This window comes from Limulus polyphemus, unplaced genomic scaffold (assembly GCF_000517525.1).
Source record: "Limulus polyphemus unplaced genomic scaffold, Limulus_polyphemus-2.1.2 Scaffold1009, whole genome shotgun sequence".
Taxonomy (NCBI): domain Eukaryota; kingdom Metazoa; phylum Arthropoda; class Merostomata; order Xiphosura; family Limulidae; genus Limulus; species Limulus polyphemus.
In genome coordinates, this window is record NW_013666619.1 from 351701 (window position 1) to 374537 (window position 22837).

General features: G+C 34.4%; 1 protein-coding gene across 1 annotated transcript in view; it reads right to left on the reverse strand.

Moving 5' to 3' along the window:
* Positions 1-22074, reverse strand: part of LOC106461677 (paired box protein Pax-2a-like) — a 51375-nt gene extending 29301 nt beyond the window's left edge. Inside the window, exons 1-6 of the mRNA XM_022388694.1 lie at positions 22014-22074; positions 19704-19890; positions 14152-14349; positions 10567-10793; positions 7156-7235; positions 6250-6520 (exon numbers count right to left, since the gene is read on the reverse strand). Coding sequence (XP_022244402.1) covers positions 6250-6520; positions 7156-7235; positions 10567-10793; positions 14152-14349; positions 19704-19890; positions 22014-22074 — 1024 coding nt within the window. The remainder of the gene's footprint in view (positions 1-6249; positions 6521-7155; positions 7236-10566; positions 10794-14151; positions 14350-19703; positions 19891-22013) is intronic.
* Positions 22075-22837: the final 763 nt, after the last annotated feature.

The following is a 22837-nucleotide window of genomic DNA, read 5'->3' on the forward strand; positions in this document are numbered from 1 at the left end:
TATTAGCCAACCCTACATTTACTTCCTTTTTTGAAAAGTTTTTCTTTACTTGTATCAAATATTCCTTCATTTCGCTGATGTCAAAGACAATGTTTTCTTGAACATTTACTTTCTGTCTAAGAATCTGGATTGGTATTGAAGGAAATGAAAAGTCCGTTTTTGGAGGAAATTATATTGAACGACTGGACAGGTAATAAAATCAGTCTCAAACGAAGATTTCGGATCAAAATGAAAGGCAGTGAGATAAACACATTTTATATTTATAAACTTTTCTATTATATAAAGTCTAAAAAATAGAATTCTAAGCAAAATTTAAATCACACACCTGGCTGATATGAGAATGGGGTTGTGCTATTATCTGACATGTTACTAGGGTGTAACGACAGGGGCTTCACCTTCTGAAAACTGCTTGGAGTCAAGGGGGTCAAGGAGACCCTTCCTGATGATTCAGAGCAGCATTATTATCGTACTATGAATGAAGAACAGCAGCCAACGTTTGAGTTTGTGAAGACCCCGTAGCGAACCTTTATTGTGTAAAGCTTGAAAGAAACTAGTGTATACGCAACAGTAACATTACTTGGTACCAGACAAAGAAATCCCGACCTCGAAAAATAATTATGAACGAAATAGAATAATACCAATAATTGAAAAAAAAGAAGACTGATAAAACGATAGAGGAAGTACTTCCATGCCAGGCATGACCAGGTGGTTAGGGCGTTCGACTCGCAGTCTGAGGGTCGCGGGTTCAAATCTCTGTTCCACCAAACATGCTCCTCCTTTCAGCCGTGGGGGCGTTATAATGTGACGGTCAATCCCACTGTTCGTTGGTAAAAAGAGTAGCCCAAGAGTTGGCAGTGGGTGGTGATGACTAGCTGCCTTCCCTCTAGACTTACACTGCTAAATTAGGGACGGCTAGCGCAGATAGCCCTCGTGTAGCTTTGCGCGAAATTCAAACACAAACAAACAATTACTTCCATTGTAGCCCTTAATAAAAACTGTTTAAACAAAAGCTTTTAAAACTCGCATAGGTTTGTAAATACATCAATAAAAGCAGATAGTCTCGTGAGTGAGCGACTTCAACTTTTGTTCAAAGTATTTGTTAACAATATTTAAGCTCTGGACATTTATTGCTGTGACATTTTTAAGAGGTTGATAATAAATCAGAACTTAGCCTCGTTTTGCTTCTACAATCATCATTTCTTAGATGCACGAGCCGCAGTTGAAGCTTCAACGCTTCAATCTACACATGTAATATGTTAAAAATCATTCTTACAGACTTCGACGGTTCAAAAAAATGCACATTCTGAACTCCTCGTAAACATACTATTTAGTTTTAAGACTATCATTTGAAAATCTTCTACTTCCATTTTTAGATTGAGTTTCTTACTATGACATTATTTAAGCCTAACAAAATGTAAATTTACAAGCTGAGACAAAAATCTCGAATGTTTTCTGTTCCAAAGTATTGCACACACAGAGTTCGCTAACCAAAATGATTGCTTTCAAAGAAAGTATTATTTAACAATTTCGAAACCTAAATAATATTGTAAGTGCACGTGAAGATATTCTGAATGATTAACTAATCAGCAAACGAAGGTTTCTTTGTTGTTGATAACGAGAATACATAAACGATCTAGGCCATTGAACTAATGCAACTTAACACGATGTCCAATGAAAAAACACATGGCCAATTTAACGAAAAACAAGCTTTCAGACAATGATCTGACAAAGCGATGCGTAACCACGGAATGTACGGTATAGTACGGCACTGAGTCAAACAATATATCGAAACCATACAAATTACATATATGTTCTTCTTAATACGTGCAACAGTATGATATTTGGAGAAATGTTTTTAGTGTTTATTCAAACACCCAAAAGTTGGCGAGCAACGCTCTTATGTTCCACTTGGAATCTCAACTAGGGCATTCTGCATGTAAAGATAACATATATTCTGTCGTCTTAACCCACGAGCTTTGAAAATAGACATAACCAACTCCAACACCACTGTGTACCAGCGAGATTCCAGGAAAATTACCAAGGCAACCGTAACACAATCAATTAAGAAAAGAAACTGGAATATAAAGAAAATTCGAATGGGCAACTCTGTATAAAAGTTAGATATCAAAATATAAAACCAGTATAAAAATCTTGCGGCATGAAGGAAAACAAGCTATATCCAACATGATTGTTTATTTTTATTCATTCTGAAAGTTCAGCAATAAACTGAGAATCATCACGTTTGGTAAGACAATATTCAGGGTTATTATGAAGTTAACTAGACTATTCTTGCTTCCATAATACAAAAACTCGAGTATTTAGTATATGAACTAATGAATCGATGGGACAGATGGTATCAATGCTGAAGTGAGGGTTATGGTAGAGAAAATCACACATTCACCATGTTAACAATGTTTAATGTGGCCAACAATCGTGTCCAGTATTGCTTTCATTAGTGAGAGAACGTGATAACAGAGATAAGAGATGCTGTCCGAAGTCCAGTATTTGCACTTCACTTGCCCAAAATAATGTTTAACAGCAGAGCGAAGCCTCGTGGTTTGACACTGTTTGTATACTAACAGCAGAGCGAAGCCTGGTGGTTTGACACTGTTTGTATATAATGTCTAACAGCAGAGTGAAACCTGATGGTTTGACGCTGTTTGTATATAATGTCTAACAGCAGAGCGAAACCTGGTGGTTTGACACTGTTTGTATACTAACAGCAGAGCGAAGCCTGGTGGTTTGACGCTGTTTGTATATAATGTGTAACAGCAGAGCGAAACCTGGTGATTTGACGCTGTTTGTATATAATGTCTAACAGCAGAGCGAAACCTGGTGGTTTGACGCTGTTTGTATATAATGTCTAACAGCAGAGCGAAACCTGGTGGTTTGACGCTGTTTGTATATAATGTGTAACAGCAGAGCGAAACCTGGTGGTTTGACGCTGTTTGTATATAATGTGTAACAGCAGAGCAAAGCCTGGTGATTTGACGTTGTTTCTATATAGGCGTTGACATGCAAAGGCAACTATAGCGCCTCCTGATGGGACTTCTTTGTGACACTAGAATGTTATAGCCCTCTGATGACCCGTTTCGAGTTATGACACCCGTTTTTGAAAAGTCTTATCATCCACTTTGTTATTTGCCATCTCTATGTTAGATATTTTCATCTTTCTCAGTTTTCACTTATATCAGAAAGGGTATTTAGCGGTAAGTTACTCTTCAACGTTTGTACAGTTCGAAAAATGGGGCAGGAAAAAGTTAGAAAACAGAGCTTTAAAGTTACCAGAGTTAAAATCTGTCCTAATGTCATTGTAGTTGTTGGATTTAAAACAATACTCATTTTAACTGCAGACACTGAAAGCTAATTGGTTCATGGTGCAGATCGGATATTTTTGTGTGAAGCATTCGTACTAATAAATGACGTTTACATGAAAAATAATTGTTAATATATTTTTGTGAACGTTTGATACTATTCAACACTAAACGGATTAAAAGAACAGTTTGTTTGTTATGTATTTCGCGCAAAGCTACACGAGGGCTATCTGCGCTAGCCGTCCCTAATTTAGCAGTGTAAGACTAGAGGGAAGGCAGCTAGTCATCACCACCCACCGCCAACTCTTGGGCTATTCTTTTACCCACGAATAGTGGGATTGACCGAACTTTATAACGCCCCCACAGCTGAAGGGGCGAGCATTTTTGGTGTGACGGGGATTCGAACCCACGACCCACAGATTGCGAGTCGAGCGCCCTAACCACCTGGCCATGCCGGGCGTAAACGAACAGCCATGTGGATATAAATTATTTGCACAATACTGCTTTAAGGCATTTAGCATTTGTTCACGATTTTTAAAACTATACAATATTCATAAAGGCTGAAAGAATTAAGAGATGCATGAAACAGGTCCAACCAAGACGAGTTGGCCTAAATAAAAAATAGTTAAGCCTTTTAAAAAATTTTTTTGTCATCAGAATTTGGCGAAAAAAAAACTACCATATGAGTTAAATGATGTAGAAAACTTTAATAACTATAGCATGACTCAGACTTTTTTTTTCTTACAGCTGTCTTTTTCAACAAAACATGATTTCCAGAAAAATATCTTAGATTCAACTATTTCCAAGAACTTGTGATTTTACAGTACTGAGAACTAGCTTTTTCGAGAAGGTATGGTAGATTGAGTTCTTAATTCTGCTACTACAATCTTTCTTGTTGAATGTTTTCATCGGTTTAAGCTGTTTACAAAATATTATTATATATGGTTGTATTTTTCGTATATTACTGCATGAATAAATATCATATATATGGAGTGTATATTTGAAAAACTATTATTTATATTCAAAAAGTATTCCTGATCCTGACATATCACGGATATCAGTAAATTTTGAGTTTTTGATCATGGATTCTCATACATACAAGTGTATTTGTTTTATGTCCTAATTATTCACTTCTAAAGAATGACATGGGCCGGGTTTGGCTAGAAAATAACGTGCCTAGACTATGATTCCGAGAATTTATGGTTCCCGTCCTATTGGTGTCGTGTGTGCGCTTTAAGAATGAGGGTCGTTGGCTATCTGCCTTCCTTCTGGACTATTAGTTAGAGCCCTTGTGTAACTTTCTGCGAAAATGATAAAAGATGAAAACATAAAGCATCGAGCATATTCAAAGTTGAAATGTTTTACGCCCTCTGAAAACTAATTAGAGGTTTTCTTTTTAGATATCAAATATTTTAGTTTATATTTGCGTTTTACAAATAGTTTAGTTTCTTCGATAGGACAAGGTAGTTTAAATAGCTACATGGGGTGCATGAAGGGGGATGAAATATGTTAATGACAACTTTCTTGTATGCGAATCTATTTCAGGAAACCTTATACGTGCGTAGATTACTAAAAACCTGTCCCTGTAAGGATTTCTAGAACATGTTAAGTTGAACATAATTTATAAAAGCTTTTTTTAGAAGGGAACATTGTTTCAGAACTTAAATATTCTTCCTGTAATAGACGACTATTTACACTCCGATAAAAAATCAACGCCATATAGGTTGTTAAAGTTAAAAAAAATGTTTGGATTTTAAGATAATGATTGTCATTTTAAATGGCCGTGTCAAATGGAGTGTATTAATCACCCGGCGCCACCTGTTGCTGAAAAAACAACTTTGCTACTCTCTCTCTCTCTTACTTAATACCTGATTTCAGGTCCCGCCACCAATACCAGCAGCGAAACCGATTATCCAGTAGCAACGATCACAAAGAATCTTCTCGCACTGTCATTAGGGATAGAAACTACCAGTCACAAACACTGCAATTTCCAGCACTTTCTTTCAAATCGTGTTCCATTACTCATTTGTTCCAGTATTTTTTATTTTCTGCATATTTTCCTCTACTTTGAAGATATAATCCACTTCGGTTTCAGTGAAGTGTAACAAGAGTTGTATGACATCCTAATTTTTTCTCGAAGTATGTCTGTCTGTCTGTACTCGAATTTTAAACGTATTAATATTGTTTCATTATCATTAGAATAAAATGAAATTAGACGGTTTTAATTTCGTGTATGTTGATGAACACCACAGTGACCGTATTCAGTTTGACAACAGTACAGCATCGAGAACAAAATGTATTGACACAATTTACAACTTTCTATCTAGAAGCAAAATAATCGATGCCATGCTATCGATATATATTTATTAAATGGCTTGAACGTGCAATTTTTAATGCATTTATGGTTACGGGCCTTTTTCAATTGATTAGAGTTAATGAAAGATAAGGTATCTAAATCTCCAAAAACATCGTGTTTTGAATCACGCTATTAAATGAATACAAGTATGAGTAAAATAATGCACATTCAAGTATACAGTTTAGGTTTTTTTCGAAAAAAAATTAAAAACAAACCATTACGTGCTGAAACTTAAAAGATTATAATGAAAAGCAATTGAAATAAAAACTTCAAGTTTAACGATCGGTGTTGAAAGGCTCTACTGATTTAGCCAAGCCATGCTTGCTTGCCACATAACATTCAGAAGAAAAGCGTAAAAAAAAAGCCGCAACGAACAACGTCATCAGGTTAATCTTGAGGAGGAGAAATGGAGAAATATCACCACGTGCAGGGTTTCTGAATTTCACTCATTCTGACTCATCTAATATATCACCTAGCTTGAATAATCAAGACCTTATAAAAATATAATTCATGATAATTTTGTGTAATTACTGATTGAAATTCATTCAAAAGTAAGCAGAATGGAAATATGACAATTACCTAGAGGCGGCGAGTAAATTGCCGTTGACTGAACCTGGGAATGTGCGGAATTCATGGTACCATCATATAGATGTAGACCCTCGGGCTTTAAATGATCATTCTCTGGTGATGAAACTAGGGGCGGAAAGGCTTGCTCAGGGGAAGATGGAAATTGTTGCAGGGAATATGGAGATCCGTTGGGGATATCCGTAGGCAAGTCGGCGACAATACCTTTTAGATCATCCGGCCTACACCACTTTGGCCACATCTGATAGGACAGAAGAGAAGTATCCTGGAGTAGGTTATATTCAAAGCAGATCATTAGAAGCAAAATATTTAAAACCTAACTGCCCAAACTCTTTGTGACTGTAATTAAAGTTTAGAAGTTTGCGGTTTTAAGTGGAGAATTTTTTATGCCTAGTTAATATGTAGGACAAAACAATATATTTTTTTTTATTAAAGCAAAATATATAATCAAAATAATATAACCTCATTTTCTGTTTTAACCAGTCCAACATCAAAAATGAGAAAATCGTGTATAAGTTGAAAATTATGTTATATAAGCTATGATAACTTTCGAGCGCTAAATATGAAGAACAGATCTACAATGTAAATACAAAGTTATTGTCCAGGTTTACTAATGACTATTTTGTGTGTAGATATTTAACTCGAGATAGAAACCTTAAATATCGTAATGTATTCCACTTCTAAATCATTATTTACAGAAAAGGCTTAATCTACTCACTAAAGGACCTGTACAAAATATCTTTTTCTGTTCAATGCATTTGAAAATAAAGCACTTACGATCACGTGCCAAATAAGCATCATATTTTCCAAACATCTAATGACAAATAACAGGTAAAACATTATTACATAGATAAGATAACTGTTCTGATTTGAGATGTATTTCGAAGTATGTGCCCTTACATTGCTGTAGAGTTGATCTCCGTTGTACTGGCTTCGTTGTCTCTTATACTCCTCTTCTTGTATTATGTGGTCATTATCAACTATGAAAACAACAACAAATTGTACAACTATCATGAATTAAACACCGTACAGAAAAAATATACATTTAATCCCCCGTTTACTAACATTTCTAAAACATGAGATAGTGTTACGCAGTTAGCAAGGCTTAACGATAATAAGTTTTGGTCATAGTAAATTATTTTTAATAAAGCATTAAGAAACAAAATGATTCATAGAGATTGGAACATGTTGTTAATGTATCGCAGAACTTGAGCTGTGATGCAGTCGGGTACTAAATAACTTACAAAGACCAGATCACCTTATTAACGTGCAATAGATAGTAAATTGTGAATCAGTCAGAAACCAAATTTCGTATAGATTTTGCATGTATTATTACATTAACGCTAATGAAATTAACGACTGATTGTATCTTGAATCAAGTATCGCTGAAATCTAAACTTTTAACTATTTGTAATTCAGTTATAACTTTTAGGACTTTTTAACATATATATAAAATTAAGACCTCATATCATTAACAGACCTTATATCAATAAGAGTGAATTAATCTAAAGAGAATTAAACGTCTTCTGAAGTTAAATATGTTATTTAGAGTGATTACGTGAGCGTTCGCAGAATTTATTGCAGAAGGGGAGCCATCGCAGAGCGCAGGCCATTTTATCTAAGTTTAAATGCAATACTCTGGCTAATTATGGCTTATTTATATAAATATAATTTCGTCACTTATATATAAATAGTATTATCTTAAATAAATCATTCAAATACATTTTATTTTGAAATATCAGGGGGGCAAATGCCCCCCCCCCCTTTATACTATCCTGCGGATGCTCATGTACGGATACACACTTCGTCTAGAGAGGGACAGAATACGCTTAGCATTTGAGATACAGTTCAAAATTATGAAAGCAATTGTATCATTCGACAGAAAAGTACATTATAAATTACTTTCTTCAACATGTTTTTTTTTTCGGTTACATAATGATAAACATCAAATCAATTGGTGATTAAAATTAACCAAACATACTCCAGAGTATTTAATAAAACCTTGCGTAATTCGGTGAGATCAATCACGAGGATTTTCACTGCTGTCGAATAGCGTTAGCACTCATTTGACAAGTTTGTTCAAGGCAGAGTTTAAATCAGTAGCATGCCGCGCACGTGGCAAGTGAAAAAAAAACCACCCAATCGCTTTAACTGAATAATAATCGTTACCGTGGGACTTGTATTTGGTCTGAAGCTACATATATATATATATATATAGTAATTGTTGCCCGTTTCTCCTCGACACTGACAAGCGACTTCCTTAGGCTTCGTCCAATAATTATAAACTACAAGCGTAGTCTACAGTTCGTACTTTCTAGAAACCAAATAGCATATTTAAATACAACCGAAGCATTCTTGAAACAAACATAGTTTTCCAGCATTAAAATAAATAAAATCCAAAACAGATCCGAGAATTATAACAGAAATTAAGCATTGGGACTAGATTATAATCAAATATCACGGGAACGAAAAATTGAAAAACATTAAAAACAACTTTAGTGAATTATTACAGAGTCTATATGAACATCATATAAATAAAATATATTAAAGAAGGGAAAAATCAGAGAACCTTAAACTTCATGATTCGGAAGATATTATATTCTACATTAAATGTTAGTGGAATATAACATTTACCATGTTGTTGTGAATGCAATATAGTGTTACTGGAGCGCTAGAGGAAAAGAAACATTTTTGATTTTTGCATTGTTGTTAGAATAAGAATCAAACCCATTTATTGCCTTCACTTAAAGGCTTATTTTCTTTGACAAGCTGCCAGTTTTTAATGCACTTGTTCTTATTTGTTTATTTCAAATAGACAAATTAAACCAAAAGCGCAAGATCAACAGTAGTTATTACGCGAAACTTTTAGCTTTAATTTGAAAGGACGCGAAAGAGGATCATTAATAAAGTTTTTGAAAGACATTTTTGATAGTAATTTAAGATTGAAGCTGTGATTCTTAATCCTTCAGCTTTTCGGAGTGTGTGTCTCACGAATTTTACAATAAGAATGTGTTTTGGGGCTCTTCGTGAAAAATCCCCACTTCTAAGAGATTAAAGATACAACCCTACTGAAATTTGTAGAACACAAAAAATAATTATTTTTATGTTCTCCAAGATTATTATTTATTTTTCCCGTTTTACTTTCTGCCCTCTGGTCACATTCAACGAACAAATAAAAGAAGCCCGTTTTCAACTGTTTGGAAATTCTGAACCACAATTTGTAATTTTATTGTAATTTATAATATCGCTCAATTTTCACAAAACGTAAAAGGATTTTACCTTAAATGTCAATGGATTTTATTTTTGGCCACGAATTCAATAATAGTGATATACCTTTCCAAATAAAAACGTAAAATAACTTTAGACTCTGACTGGTTATCTTAAAACCATCTTTAGTCTTACACTGGTATCTCTAATAACAGTTTTAACAGCAGACTGGTTATTTTAAAACCAACATTAGATCCAAACTGATTATCTTCAAAACAAGCTTTAGTATCAGACTAGTTATCTTAAAACTAACATCAGACTCAGACTGATAATTCATAAACCAGCTTTAGTGTTAGACTTGTTATCTTAAAATCAGCTTTAGTATTAGACCGGCAATAGTAAAACCAGAAAATAGCGAACTTTCTTATTTTATTTTTTTAACGACTTGTATATGTAGAGAATTGCCTGAACAGGTGTTGTGATGAACATATAGTTTTTAAAAAAAAAAGTGCATACGTTGTTTTAAAGACAATGGGCACGGTGCCCACGGGCTTTGAAAACATCTTAATAAAAATAAATAGAAGAAAATAGTGAAATAAATATTCTCTACAGGTAAAGATAATATGTATCACGGTTGAATGTTAACTTTACCACTGGTTGTTTGTAAGTACCACGGCTGAATGTTAACTTTACCACTGGTTGTTTGTAAGTACCACGGCTGAATGTTAACTTTGCCGGTGGTTGTTTGTAAGTACCACGGCTGAATGTTAACTTTACCGGTGGTTGTTTGTAAGTACCACGGCTGAATGTTAACTTTGTGCCGGTGGTTGTTTGTAAGTACCACGGCTGAATGTTAACTTTGCCGAAGTTATCTTTGAAGGATTTTTTCAGGCGTTTACTTGTAATTTTCTTGGGAACATATAATACTGATGAGTATAGTATACAACTATGAAAACTCATCTTACACATCCGTTAAATGATGTGACGTAACAAAACGTTTCCGAGCTGAGATGAGCTTTTCCAATCTACAAAAAACATGGGGAAAATAATATATAAAACACAGAGGTTCCAAAGAAGTTCATTGATTTAATTATACACACACACCTTCATGAATTTCATCGCGTTTTCTCTTGTTGCCATTTGCAGCCGCACTCGCTATTCCCAGAATACCGTTGATAGAATAGGACTGTCGCTGTTCTTGAGACGGAGTAGCAGCTTGAGTGATCACCGACGTGGTGTTGGATGTACTCTGACTTTCCAGGCTTACACTGTTTTCTTGTTGAGGCAAAGTATAATGTTTAGCTTTCTCAGTAGCCTTGTTACGTACGATCCTGCAAAAAAATAAGAAAAAAAAATTATTAAAACATATGAGAGAGTAACAAACGTTACTGTGAACAATGTGATACCGAAACTAACTGTGATTGGCTACTATCATGAGAGAGTAACAAACATTACTGTGAACAATGTGATACCGAAACTAACTGTGATTGGCTACTATCATGAGAGAGTAAGAAATATTATTGTGAACAGTGTGATACCGAAATCAAATGTGATTGGCTATAACTGTAAATAATGCTATTCCAGAACTATGAATTGTTTGTGGTTGTATACTATCAATAGAGGATAACAAGCATTATCGTGAACAATGTGATATACCTATTAAAACTGTGGGTTGACTGTGATTGGCTTCATATTACTGCTACGATCGCTATTGGAATTCTCAAAGCCATTCACAGTTTAGCATTACGTCTCGACTATGACTTATAATACGAAGTGTACATTTAATGCTTAGCAATCAATTCAACATTGCCAGAGTTTACATATTACTACAATAGCTCTCCTCTTTTAATGTACTGTTTAAGTAGCATAATACTGAATGCCCAAACTTTTATGGGTAAAAGGGGACTGAACTTCAAAGATTGAATAATGTAGTATAGACAAAACATCAAAACCAAGAAATAGGAATTAATTTAGACGTATTAATTTTCATCATAGTAATAACTAATTCTTGTAATTATCAAATAAATACTTTTACTGATGACTTTTGCTTAGTTCTGCCGCTTTGCAAAGTACACGGTATAAAATATTTCTTGATTATAATTTGACTTAATGACCACCAAACAGATGAGTTTCGTTTCGCGTTTTTTACATATGAACATTCTTCTAAGGTATGTATCATGAATTAGTTTTGTTGTAATTAGTAACATTGTTATATAGAATAATGATTTGTCTTTTAATTTTATATAAAATCCAAAGTTATTCTTCTTTGTAATCGCTAGGCTTCCTTAAACGCTGATCTAACAGACAGTCAGACAAGACTGGAGATCGTCAGGCACGTTCCTCTTGTGCTTCCAGAGATAGTTTAATTATATTAATACTTTGTGTGGCGGTTTATAAAACTATGTAATTGAAAAAAAAATACTAGATTTCTTAAATCTATTAAAGATTACTAGGCTATTTAGTTATTTGTATATACATATATATGTAAATAGAATTTTCCCATAAAGCTATACAAGAACTATCTGCACATATTAACTTTGAACTGACAGACTAGTGGGAATCCAACTAGTCAACAGCACCCACTGTTCTGCGGATCAACAGTTCAGGCATGCTAACCGTTAGGCCACGTCTTGCCCATATACAGGATAAAAAGACAGGGTCGATGTTCTTTGAGAGAGTATACTACAAAATTAGTTTAATAAACTAACATCAGGCGGAGCATTTGTATGTCACAGGTCTTCTTACGTTAAAAAATATCTCTCTTAACGTTCTAACTTCCAAACATGTATCGTTAACAGTACAGAATGTGTGGTTGTTGGTACCAAACTATACGTACTCCGTTCGCCTTATCTTACAACATTTATTGTTGACTAGGCACGTACGCGTGTGTATTCATATACATAGTGTCTAGGATTTGAATTCCATCGTTTATGCATGTGATATGCAAACACAACGTTCAATCATATAATACATTAGGTAATTCTGTGGTAAACTAACCTGTTGTATGTTCCAAGATCGAATGCGAAACCTCTCGCAAACAGGCAAGCTAAATGTGTGGTAAACTAACTTGTTGTATGTTCCAAGATCGAATGCGAAACCTCTCGCAAACAGGCAAGCTAAATGTGTGGTAAACTAACTTGTTGTATGTTCCAAGATCGAATGCGAAACCTCTCGCAAACAGGCAAGCTAAATGTGTGGTAAACTAACTTGTTGTATGTTCCAAGATCGAATGCGAAACCTCTCGCAAACAGGCAAGCTAAATGGATAGCCTCATCTGATAGATTTAACAACTCAAACTACCTGGTTACCATAGTACTCGCAGAACTGTTTTCTTGATTTGTTTTCGAGATTCATGAGTTTAACACGAGTAGTTGATTCATTTTGCGAAAGGGGTCATATTTTTGTATTTCATATTTTTCGCATATTCTAGTACAGCTCTGAAACGACTCGAAAAACAACAAAAACACCCCATTGATATGGGCTGGTTGTTCAACGCTTTAGTAGGGCCAGTTAAGTTTTCCTATTGTTATAGGGAAAGAGTTAAAGTACAAAGAAAACAGTTACAAGACGTACTACAAGAGCTATATTGGGCGTTCGTTAGCGACGTTTCTGTGTGATTATCTAGCTTGTAATACGACAGCGAGTTGTCACTCACATCAGACAGCTACACAGCTCCAAAGCCAAGCGTCTTCTTCTACTCTCAGTGCACCTGTAGCAAGGTAGACAGAAGAACAACTTGGAATCTATTCAACAAACAAAATATTTACCACTGTCGGCATCATCACGTTTCGGATGAACTCTCTCATTTGTCAATTTCAGTGGTGGCGCTTCGTCGTTTTCTTCTTCTCCCAGTGGAGTTTTGAATGTTTCTATCATCATGCAGCTTAAAACATGTATATTTTTTATCTTTAACGTTCACAAAGCTTTTCATTTAGTTCTACTCGTATTTGACTTTAGACCAAGTGATATATTCCTTTCAAATATATATATAGTTTAATTAGAAAATGACTATTTGCTTACTTATTAACTGAGTCCATAAGTGGATATACTTATACCAATATACTTGATACATTTTGTTTGTGATTTCCTTGTTTTACAAGATTGTTTTATATTCAAATGAGAAGAAAAATCAGTCGTTTTATTTCTCTTTCAAATACAAATGAAAATGAAATGAAATCATTTAAATGTAAGTACACTTCAATTGGATTTAGAAATCTGATGATGACAAAACCTTGTCAAAACGTTGTACATTTGCTGTACATTTGTTGTACATTTACTTATATTAAAGTTTTCTTCATTACCAATTCAAGCCGTCTCCAAGCATTATTAACCTATGAATAAGTCTTAAAGAGGGATCTTTTAAATACATTCCCGATGATTTTTAGAATAATCACGGGTAGAAATTGATATTCAATTCATTATCCTTTTGCATCAATGAATTGAAGGCAACACCAGAGAAGAAAATTTATATTATTAGCAACGAACACCACGAGACATGTTTCTCATTTCGAGTTTTCCGGTGGGACGGCGTTAAGTCTACGGATTTACAACGTTAAAATCTGGGGTTCTATTCCCCGCGAAGGCCACAGCAGATAGCCTAATGTGGCTTTGCTCTAAAACAAAGTAAACAAACAATCTCATTTCAGTATTTATTACGCACTTGTCTCCCTGATGATTTCAACTACTTACCTGTTGATAGAGCTGACGCTGGGGATGCTTTCTTGATCACAAACTCCATCCACTAAAAGTCTGTCTCTGATCTCCCAAGCAAACATTGTAGGATTCTGTTTTTTGTACATAGAAATGGCTTCTACCACCCTTGGAGTTGCTACTTTAGGCTTACTACCGCCAATAACGCCAGGTTTAATGGATCCTGTTTCATAGAACCTAAATATATATATATATATACAAACTTTAATAGAGTATCATTGTTAATAAGTCTGCACTAATGTTTTATCGAAGTAGTTTCTTACAAACTGAAATTAAGGGACTCTGGATGTTAGAGGCTTAAACGCTTTAAATTTGGAAGAAGTTTTATTGTATAACTAAAATGTGCATTTCAGCTTTATTTAATATATACTTCAATATATAGTTGTTGAAGACGCATTTGGTCACATTTTGATTCTAGACTTTAGAGCAGAAAGTTTCAAGTTATCTCGGTATTCCTAACCTTAGGACATAGTTTATTAATCTTAGGACATCGTTTATTAATTTTAGAACATAGTTTATTAATCTTAGGACATAGTTTATTAATCTTAGGACATAGTTTATTAATTTTAGGTGCTTCATGAAATATTGAATTAATTTAATACTTGCATGCCTGGAGCAGATCTCACTGGTATTTTTCATAGACAAAAATTTCAAAGTATTTTCGGTATTTTCTCCGTTAAGTAACTTTATGTTAACAACATTCACTTGGTTTTCTATGCTTAATAAAACAAACGGAATTAACCTAACATATATACGTCGGGAGTATAAAGAATCGAATACACGTGTCAGACCAAGCTGATCGTTTATCTCGGAAACATCAAATTTTGGTAAGTACAAACCTACATTTTCACCCTTACCTCTTCAGCTGACTAAGCATCTCCCGACAGCTGCAACATTAGAGATGTATAAAACTGGTGCCAACTGTTCCCACACACATATTGCACGTGCGTAGCCGTTTTTGTATTAAAAAAAGTTTTTTTCAGCGTCATTATGCACGAAGGAAGAAGGTGATTATATGTAAGAAAAAGTTTTTATCCAGCTTCCAGTTATACATCATTTCAAAAAACAACTCGGTTTTCGAACTAAACTCAAAAATTACAATGTCCTAAGTCAGGAGCAAAACGACAAAACTTACTCTAAACAGTAACTGCATTTCTTCTTCTTTCTAATATCAAGTCTTTCGCACTTTCTGCATTAAAATATTATCGAAATGTGTCTGTTATCATGACATTCAGTTGACGAACTTAATTTGAAATGAGTCATTTGTTACTGCTATAAAAACGTTAATCGTATTTTATAAGAACGGTGTTTTAAGTCCCGCGATGACCTTGAAATCATTTCCTTCATCATTGATCCCTCTCAGTCTGACAGCCTTGATTACGCAACCATCATTGATCCCCCTCTGTCTGACGGCATTGATTATGCGACCATCACTGATCCCTCTCAGTCTGACGGCCTTGATAATGCAGTATTGCCTGACACCGCATATTCCATTGTGACAAGCTTCTAAGAAGGATGGTGAAGTCAATCATAGATCCAGTATCATAGTAAACTTTCCACGGATTATTTACTGCACATGGAAATCAGCTTTTAATGCCTCCTTTAAGCAAACCAAATGTACAGCAATCGACGAGTGTGCAGTTAGGATACTTCACGGGTATGTTTGAGAATGTAATAACATCAACACTGGTTTGATTTTCCATGTTTCATAGAGACATTGTTGATGGGTGCGTAATTAGATGACTTCGCGGGTATGCCGGAGAATGGAGTAGCATCAACACCGGATTCATTTCACATGATTCAAAGAGGCGCCGTTGTGTATTTTGACGTGTGATTCGTCGCTTTACCCTGAGGTAATCATGCTTTCTTTGCATCCTGGTCATAAAGTGAAGGAATTTCATTTTGTATAATTGTGTCCAAAGTAAATTATTAGGCTGCGGAAGTAGATTGATAGCCCAGCACTAAAAGACAATGACATCATCCAGTTAGCTCGAGACAAAGGAAGATGAAGAATCATGATGGCCAACATCTGCTCATAGACAAGGCACAAGACAGAGAGACATAATTAGTGTCAACTTAGTAATTAGTACTCATCTTTGGTATACTGTGAACTTTGCGAAGTTTAAGTTCTCATTACATGAGCAACTTGCGACAACCATTAAGATCGACAAAAAACTTTTAATACACTCTTTGTATCCTGTTGGGAAGTTCTTACAACCTCGAGGTTACTAGAAAACCGCCACTTTCTTCTTGCAATCTTTCTAGCACACGTAGGCCTCGTCCAATGTTCCAAAAACCTTCCATCTCTCATGTGCAAGTCTATTTTTTTTCCAAAAAATCTTCCGCAGTTTTGTTTTTCTCTTTTTTTTTGGGGGGGGGGGGAAGAAACTTGTCCACTCTTGGTTTATGTTTCTTTTCAAATGGAAGACATTTATTTGTGAATCATCTTGTGCACATTTGATTTTAATACGTAAAACTATTAGAATCATTTTCTGTGTGAGAAAGGGGATTTCCTGGACTACCAGTCTGCGAACTTTGACAATCGTAATGGTAATCTTATGTATCATAGGATATTGTTTAGATGGTTCTGATTCACTATATGTTATAGATAGTTGTCATTGAATATCCTCCCTCAGAAAAGGCTGTGACGCATTTCTCCAGTCATTAGAATACTCGTGGCGGCATTGCTTTACCAAATGGTCGGGAATTCGCGAACCAAATATACAGGAATTAAGAATGTCGCCTGTGGTGCCACGGTTTGCATATGCAGCCTATGCCTACACACAAAGATATGCAACTGTTTCTTGTAAAGTGTGATCAACCTTTCGTATACTTTTATAGGAATAGTTTGCTATTTTCCAGACTGAATCAGTTATCTTTTTTATATTTTATGCGCAACTGGATAAATTCATGTTTCGTAGACCACACTTACGTGATGTTGATAGAGCAGAACACTACCCTCGTTAAGCATGGAGCCCATCTCCAGTTTTTATATAGCTGTTTTAATGCATGATAAGGCAGTTATATATTGTTAAACAGTTCGTTGAAATATATATGTACAGTATATATATATATATGTAAATCAGTATATAACATTTTATTGAATTCAAATGTTAAATCCGTAAATACTTGAAAATAAAACAATATTGAAATTTCTTTTTTACTATAAGTAACCAAATAACGTGTACGAGAAATGTTTCCACGTATTTATTGTGCGACATATCACAAAGCTTTAGCAAACATTTTATAATGAGGTATGGACTGAGGATTCTGTAAGTAAAAAAAAATAAACTAGATTATATGGATGGTTTTTGCTCCAATGTGTAACTAAGCATATAGATAAAATATTCTGTAGTCTGCATGGGAATTTGGGTGAAACATTTATTGAAATTTATGCAATGAATAGGGTAGCTTTCGTACGGATAACATACACATACTTTGTTTATCTAACACGATCAGTACAAGCTGTTCCTTTTACTACAAGCAGTGAATGAAAATGTTATGATGAAACTATTTCTGTGAATAAAACCAGGATAAACATTATGAACATTGTAAATTGGCTAGTTGTATGAGACTTTTCCATTTATTAAGGGACTACTTGTTCCATGACTAACACTTTCACGTAGTTTTGTAAAACCGTATTTTCCTTGTTTCAGAAACACGTCACATATTCTGTATTCTTGTGCGTTATTCAAAGTGTCGGAATAACGCAATAGAACTTGATGACGGACAATTACGCGTGGTTCCTGGATCAGTTATACTGTTTATAAGAATTGCAAGGTAAATAAATTGCGTATAATTATTCAATGAGTCATGGACAATGCATGTTATAAATGTGTGTATTTAAGAAAAAAAAAGTGTATATGCAATTAAAATAATTGCACAATAAATAATTTATTAAGAACACGGACCAACCCTAAAAATTATCTTTAGGTTTCGGTGTTCTGAAGATGGTGGCGTAAGATTTGCTTGTTTGAAGTTAAGCACAAAGCAACACAAACGGCTATCTGCGCTCTGCCCACCACGGGTATCGAAACCCAGTTTCTAGCGTTGTAAGTCCGCAGTCATACCGCTGTGCCACTGGGGTCTGTGGGGGTAAGAACATCGAAAGATGTACAGTCTTTTTGGGGCTGGTCCCTGTTTTTGATAAATTATTTATTGTGCAATTGTCTTGAAGCTGTGCTCCTTTTAATTGTGTATATATATATATTGCACAAGTGCTGTTTTAATGTATTTGAAAAACTTTATTGTATTAACTTAGGTTTAATGCTGTTTCAGCATTAACGTAGGCAAGACACGTCTAATAATTATATTTAAATTCCGTCATTTACACACACGCGTGGTTTAAACGGTCAATTTAGAAACTTGTAGGGTTTAAATCTAGTTGTCCCTAATTTTGAGCTACTAGATAGAGGGAGGGCAGCCAACCAGCAGTACCAACCGCCAAAATGATTTTGTCCAGTTTTTAAACTAAATAACGCACCTATAAGTGAAAATGTGGAGCGTGTTAAGCGACCTTACAGTTCGAATCTTGGATTTTGTGAACCATATTAAAGCATGCATATCATTAGGCCACGCCACGCCTACTTTTAAAAAAAGTAATAAAAGATGTTATATACAAGTGTTATATAGTTAACAATTCAACGTTGTCAGCTGTTGTTCAATCATTACTGTTTACAACATTTTTATCTCTTAGCTTTAGGCTGATTATAATGATTATTCACTCTGGGCATGCTTAAGCTCGACATTTAGTGGGTCACGTGATAATATTGAACTTGAGGATGGTGTTGAGCAGATCGTTGCAACTGATCACAACGTAAATAAATCAAAAATTACTGTAGTGGTAACACTTTATTCTCAGTTGTGAAAACACCAAACCCTTTGGAGATTTGTTTACTAGTAAAGGTGTTAAGTAAAAATATCACGGACGTACGTTACTGTTTTCAATAAACATTTTTAACCTATCTTTTTGAACATGAGAATCGTCACTTTGAAGGAGATGGAATGATGACGTTTTCTTAGTCGAAGGTTAACCAAGCATATTAACGACTTACTGCAAGTTTGGAAAAATATCCAATCCTTTCTTATTAGAGCAGAGACAAGATAATGACTGCAACCATTCTAAGGTTCCAATACAAGCCTCTTATGTCATTAGTGATCTATTGTGGCGGCATTTTGGTCGAAAATAGTACTTTATAACCGACTCTCCAAATCTCCCACAATGCATTTAATCTGTTACGTAATTATATGTTGTCACATTTTACATCTGCGATTACACATAATAGTAGATCTTAGAGATGGCAACAGTTGGTCCCAATTATATTTAATTTGGTTTTTATAGAAACATCCCAGATTCGTAACATTCAGCCAGTAAATATTTACCATTTACATGTATTACTCTAACATTTTGAAAGACAAGTTAATACATTATTCGTTTGACTTACATTTTGTGAAGGTAAAGAATTACCTAGTCACTGTTAGTTACCTAATTGTTGTCAACAAGTAAATAAAAAGGGTACATTATATCCTACCTTCCTAAGATTTTGGATACACAACCATGTGATACTCTCAGTTGTCTGCTGATATCGCAAGGTCTGATACCCTGGTGAGCCATTTCGACAATTCTCTGTCGTACCATGTCCGGTAGAGGGCGCCCATTCACAAACATTCCGCCTAACTGGTTAACTCCTCCGTGACCTACGAAAGTGAAAGAAAGACCTTGATGATAACAAGAAACCCTTCATGAGTCTATCTACAGAACAGAGAAAATTTGTGAAAATACTTTTGTTGAGTTTAGTGCAATGAGACTATGTATTTCGATTTTATTCACTGCTTTAAAAAAAACAAAAATTCAGTAGATTATTCACGTGTTTATATTATTGTTAGTGGCAAACCTTCTTAATTTCTTATTGCTCAGACTTATTTGATAAAAGATTTCATATTATTGCTATGACCAATGCCACCTGTTAAAGAAAGAGATTATTCAATTTGTCAGCTACTACTTTAGGCTAAACATGGATTAAAAAGAGTGCTGAAACCAATATGTATTGCTTGCTATAAACAAAGCTATGTTATTAGAGTCTATAAGTATTTTATTTATTATTGTTTCAAGTGATGCCTATACAATACAAATCAACTGATGACCGATATACAGATCTTGATACGACCTTATCTTTTCGATACTCCTGATATACATTTTAAATCTTGAAAGGTCGTCCAGTTTAAACATTCTAATGATAAATTTTTGTGTAATTCTTATCCGTATACCTTGCCAAGATGAGCTGGCTCACACTGTGTTTGTTATTCTGCATAATTTAAAAATTTGTATATGTAATTATCGTAATTACTTAGGCAGAATCCGAGCATATTCGTGCAATGATTAAAGCATCTATATTCTCAAAGAGTATGGCGGAACGTAACCACGTATCTTCTACGCTTAAAAAAATTTAATTCCATAATTATACGATCGAACGACTAATTAGCTTCCCTGGAAAAGCTTAGCGTTGATTCACTCCAAACTGGAAGCATGCATGTGAACTGACACAGTTCGGCTACAATATTAGGGGGGGGGGGAGTAGGTCACAGAATAATCCTAATTTACTTCAGATAAGACAAGTTTAGGCTTAAATGTCACAAACATGAGATATAAGTTATCGCAGAGGTTAATATAAAGCATTTTAATTAATTAAGGACATTTTAAAGCCGCAGGGTTAATTGGAAAATGAACACTAGATTTGTATCCAAAACAAAACCCTGTAATGCCATATCAAATAACTTATTATTTCTTGCGCCTTCTTCATAAATTTCCCACTTTTAAACCGCTGCTACTTAAGAAACCGTTAGTTAAAATTATTCTATTATTTGCTTATATTTTATTTTTGATTATGTAAATTAAATTTTTCAATATATTACTATTATTACTTACTATATAGTAATGTATCGAACAATATGAACGACTATAGCTGTGATTTATAATAATGTATCGAGCAATATAAACGACTGTAGCTGTGATTTATAATAATGTATCGAACAATATAAACGACTATAGCTGTGATTTATAATAATGTATCGAACAATATAAACGACTGTAGTTGTGATTTATAATAATGTATCGAACAATATAAACGACTATAGCTGTGATTTATAATAATTTATCGAAGAATATAAACGACTATAGCTGTGATTTATAATAATGTATCGAGCAATATAAACGACTATAGCTGTGATTTATAATAATGTATCGAACAATATAAACGACTATAGCTGTGATTTATAATAATGTATCGAACAATATAAACGACTGTAGCTGTGATTTATAATAATGTATCGAACAATATAAACGACTATAGCTGTGACTTATAATAATGTATCGAACAATATAAACGACTATAGCTGTGACTTATAATAATGTATCGAACAATATAAACGACTATAGCTGTGATTTATAATAATGTATCGAACAATATAAACGACTATAGCTGTGATTTATAATAATGTATCGAACAATATAAACGACCTTAGCTGTGATTTATAATAATGTATCGAACAATATAAACGACTATAGCTGTGATATTCAATGAACTGATGGTATACAGAACAACTGTTAAAAATAGGGTGAGTTAAAACTATTATTCGTATTATTATTATTTTTTTTTATAAAAAAGGGGGGAAAAGCATTCCGAAAAATATATACATATTTGTATTTTTTAATTTCTACATTGAGTGACAATATTCAGATCTCAGTTATTGTTCATTGAAAGTTTTGGCTTAATTAAGTGACACACCAGCTGAAAACCACTGTGTTATAGTACTAACTCTTCCTGTTAACATGTTGTACTTACTCTTACATGAATAATTCTGCATTATTCTAGCTTTGTAACGACATCCAGTTGTGAGATCCATGGCTGAACAGATTTCATTGCAGCGACAGCGCGGCAGTCTTAGCCGTGCCACTCCAAATACGGAGCAAGTCGTTGGGAGGATGGAAAAGCTGTGTAAGACCGTCTTTTTCGTGAAGGTTTCTGAGATGTTTCGAAACTCTGGAGTTAACGCGTCTTACCAACTATAGTATGTGTTATGATTTGTATTATAAACAACAGGTCTTCACTCTGACAGTCTTATAGCACAAATCCACCAATCCGGATATGCCGGAAGTAATCAATTGCTTAGATGGGACCTTTTGGTGTTAGGGGGAGTGTCGAGGGCACGCTCCAAGTCATGTGACGTGTGACAGAGGATGAAACTTGAAACTAGCAGGTTGGTAAATTATTTTAGCTCTTGAAAAATCTTCAGTCACTTCTTTGACGCATTTACACACACATACACACCTACGTAAAAGTATGTTTATTGTTATAGAGGTGAAAACTACTTAAAGTTTCAACATATCGTGCATAGAACTGTTTGAAAAAAAAAAGGCGGAGTGCGTTGTCTGTAGTTTACTCATATCACAGTTTAAAGCAAAAAAATATCAATTAGTGGCAAACCTTCTTAATTTCTTATTAGTCAGACTTATTTGATAAAAAGATTCTTTTTCAAGCTCTGTTCTTAGTAAATACGTTTTTGTATACGTTGTTTACATACATATCTAAATTCTTCCCGAGAAATACTATGTTTCATGTCACAAATGTCCAAATAGATACGTGTACTAATTATTCCCTCTCAGCTA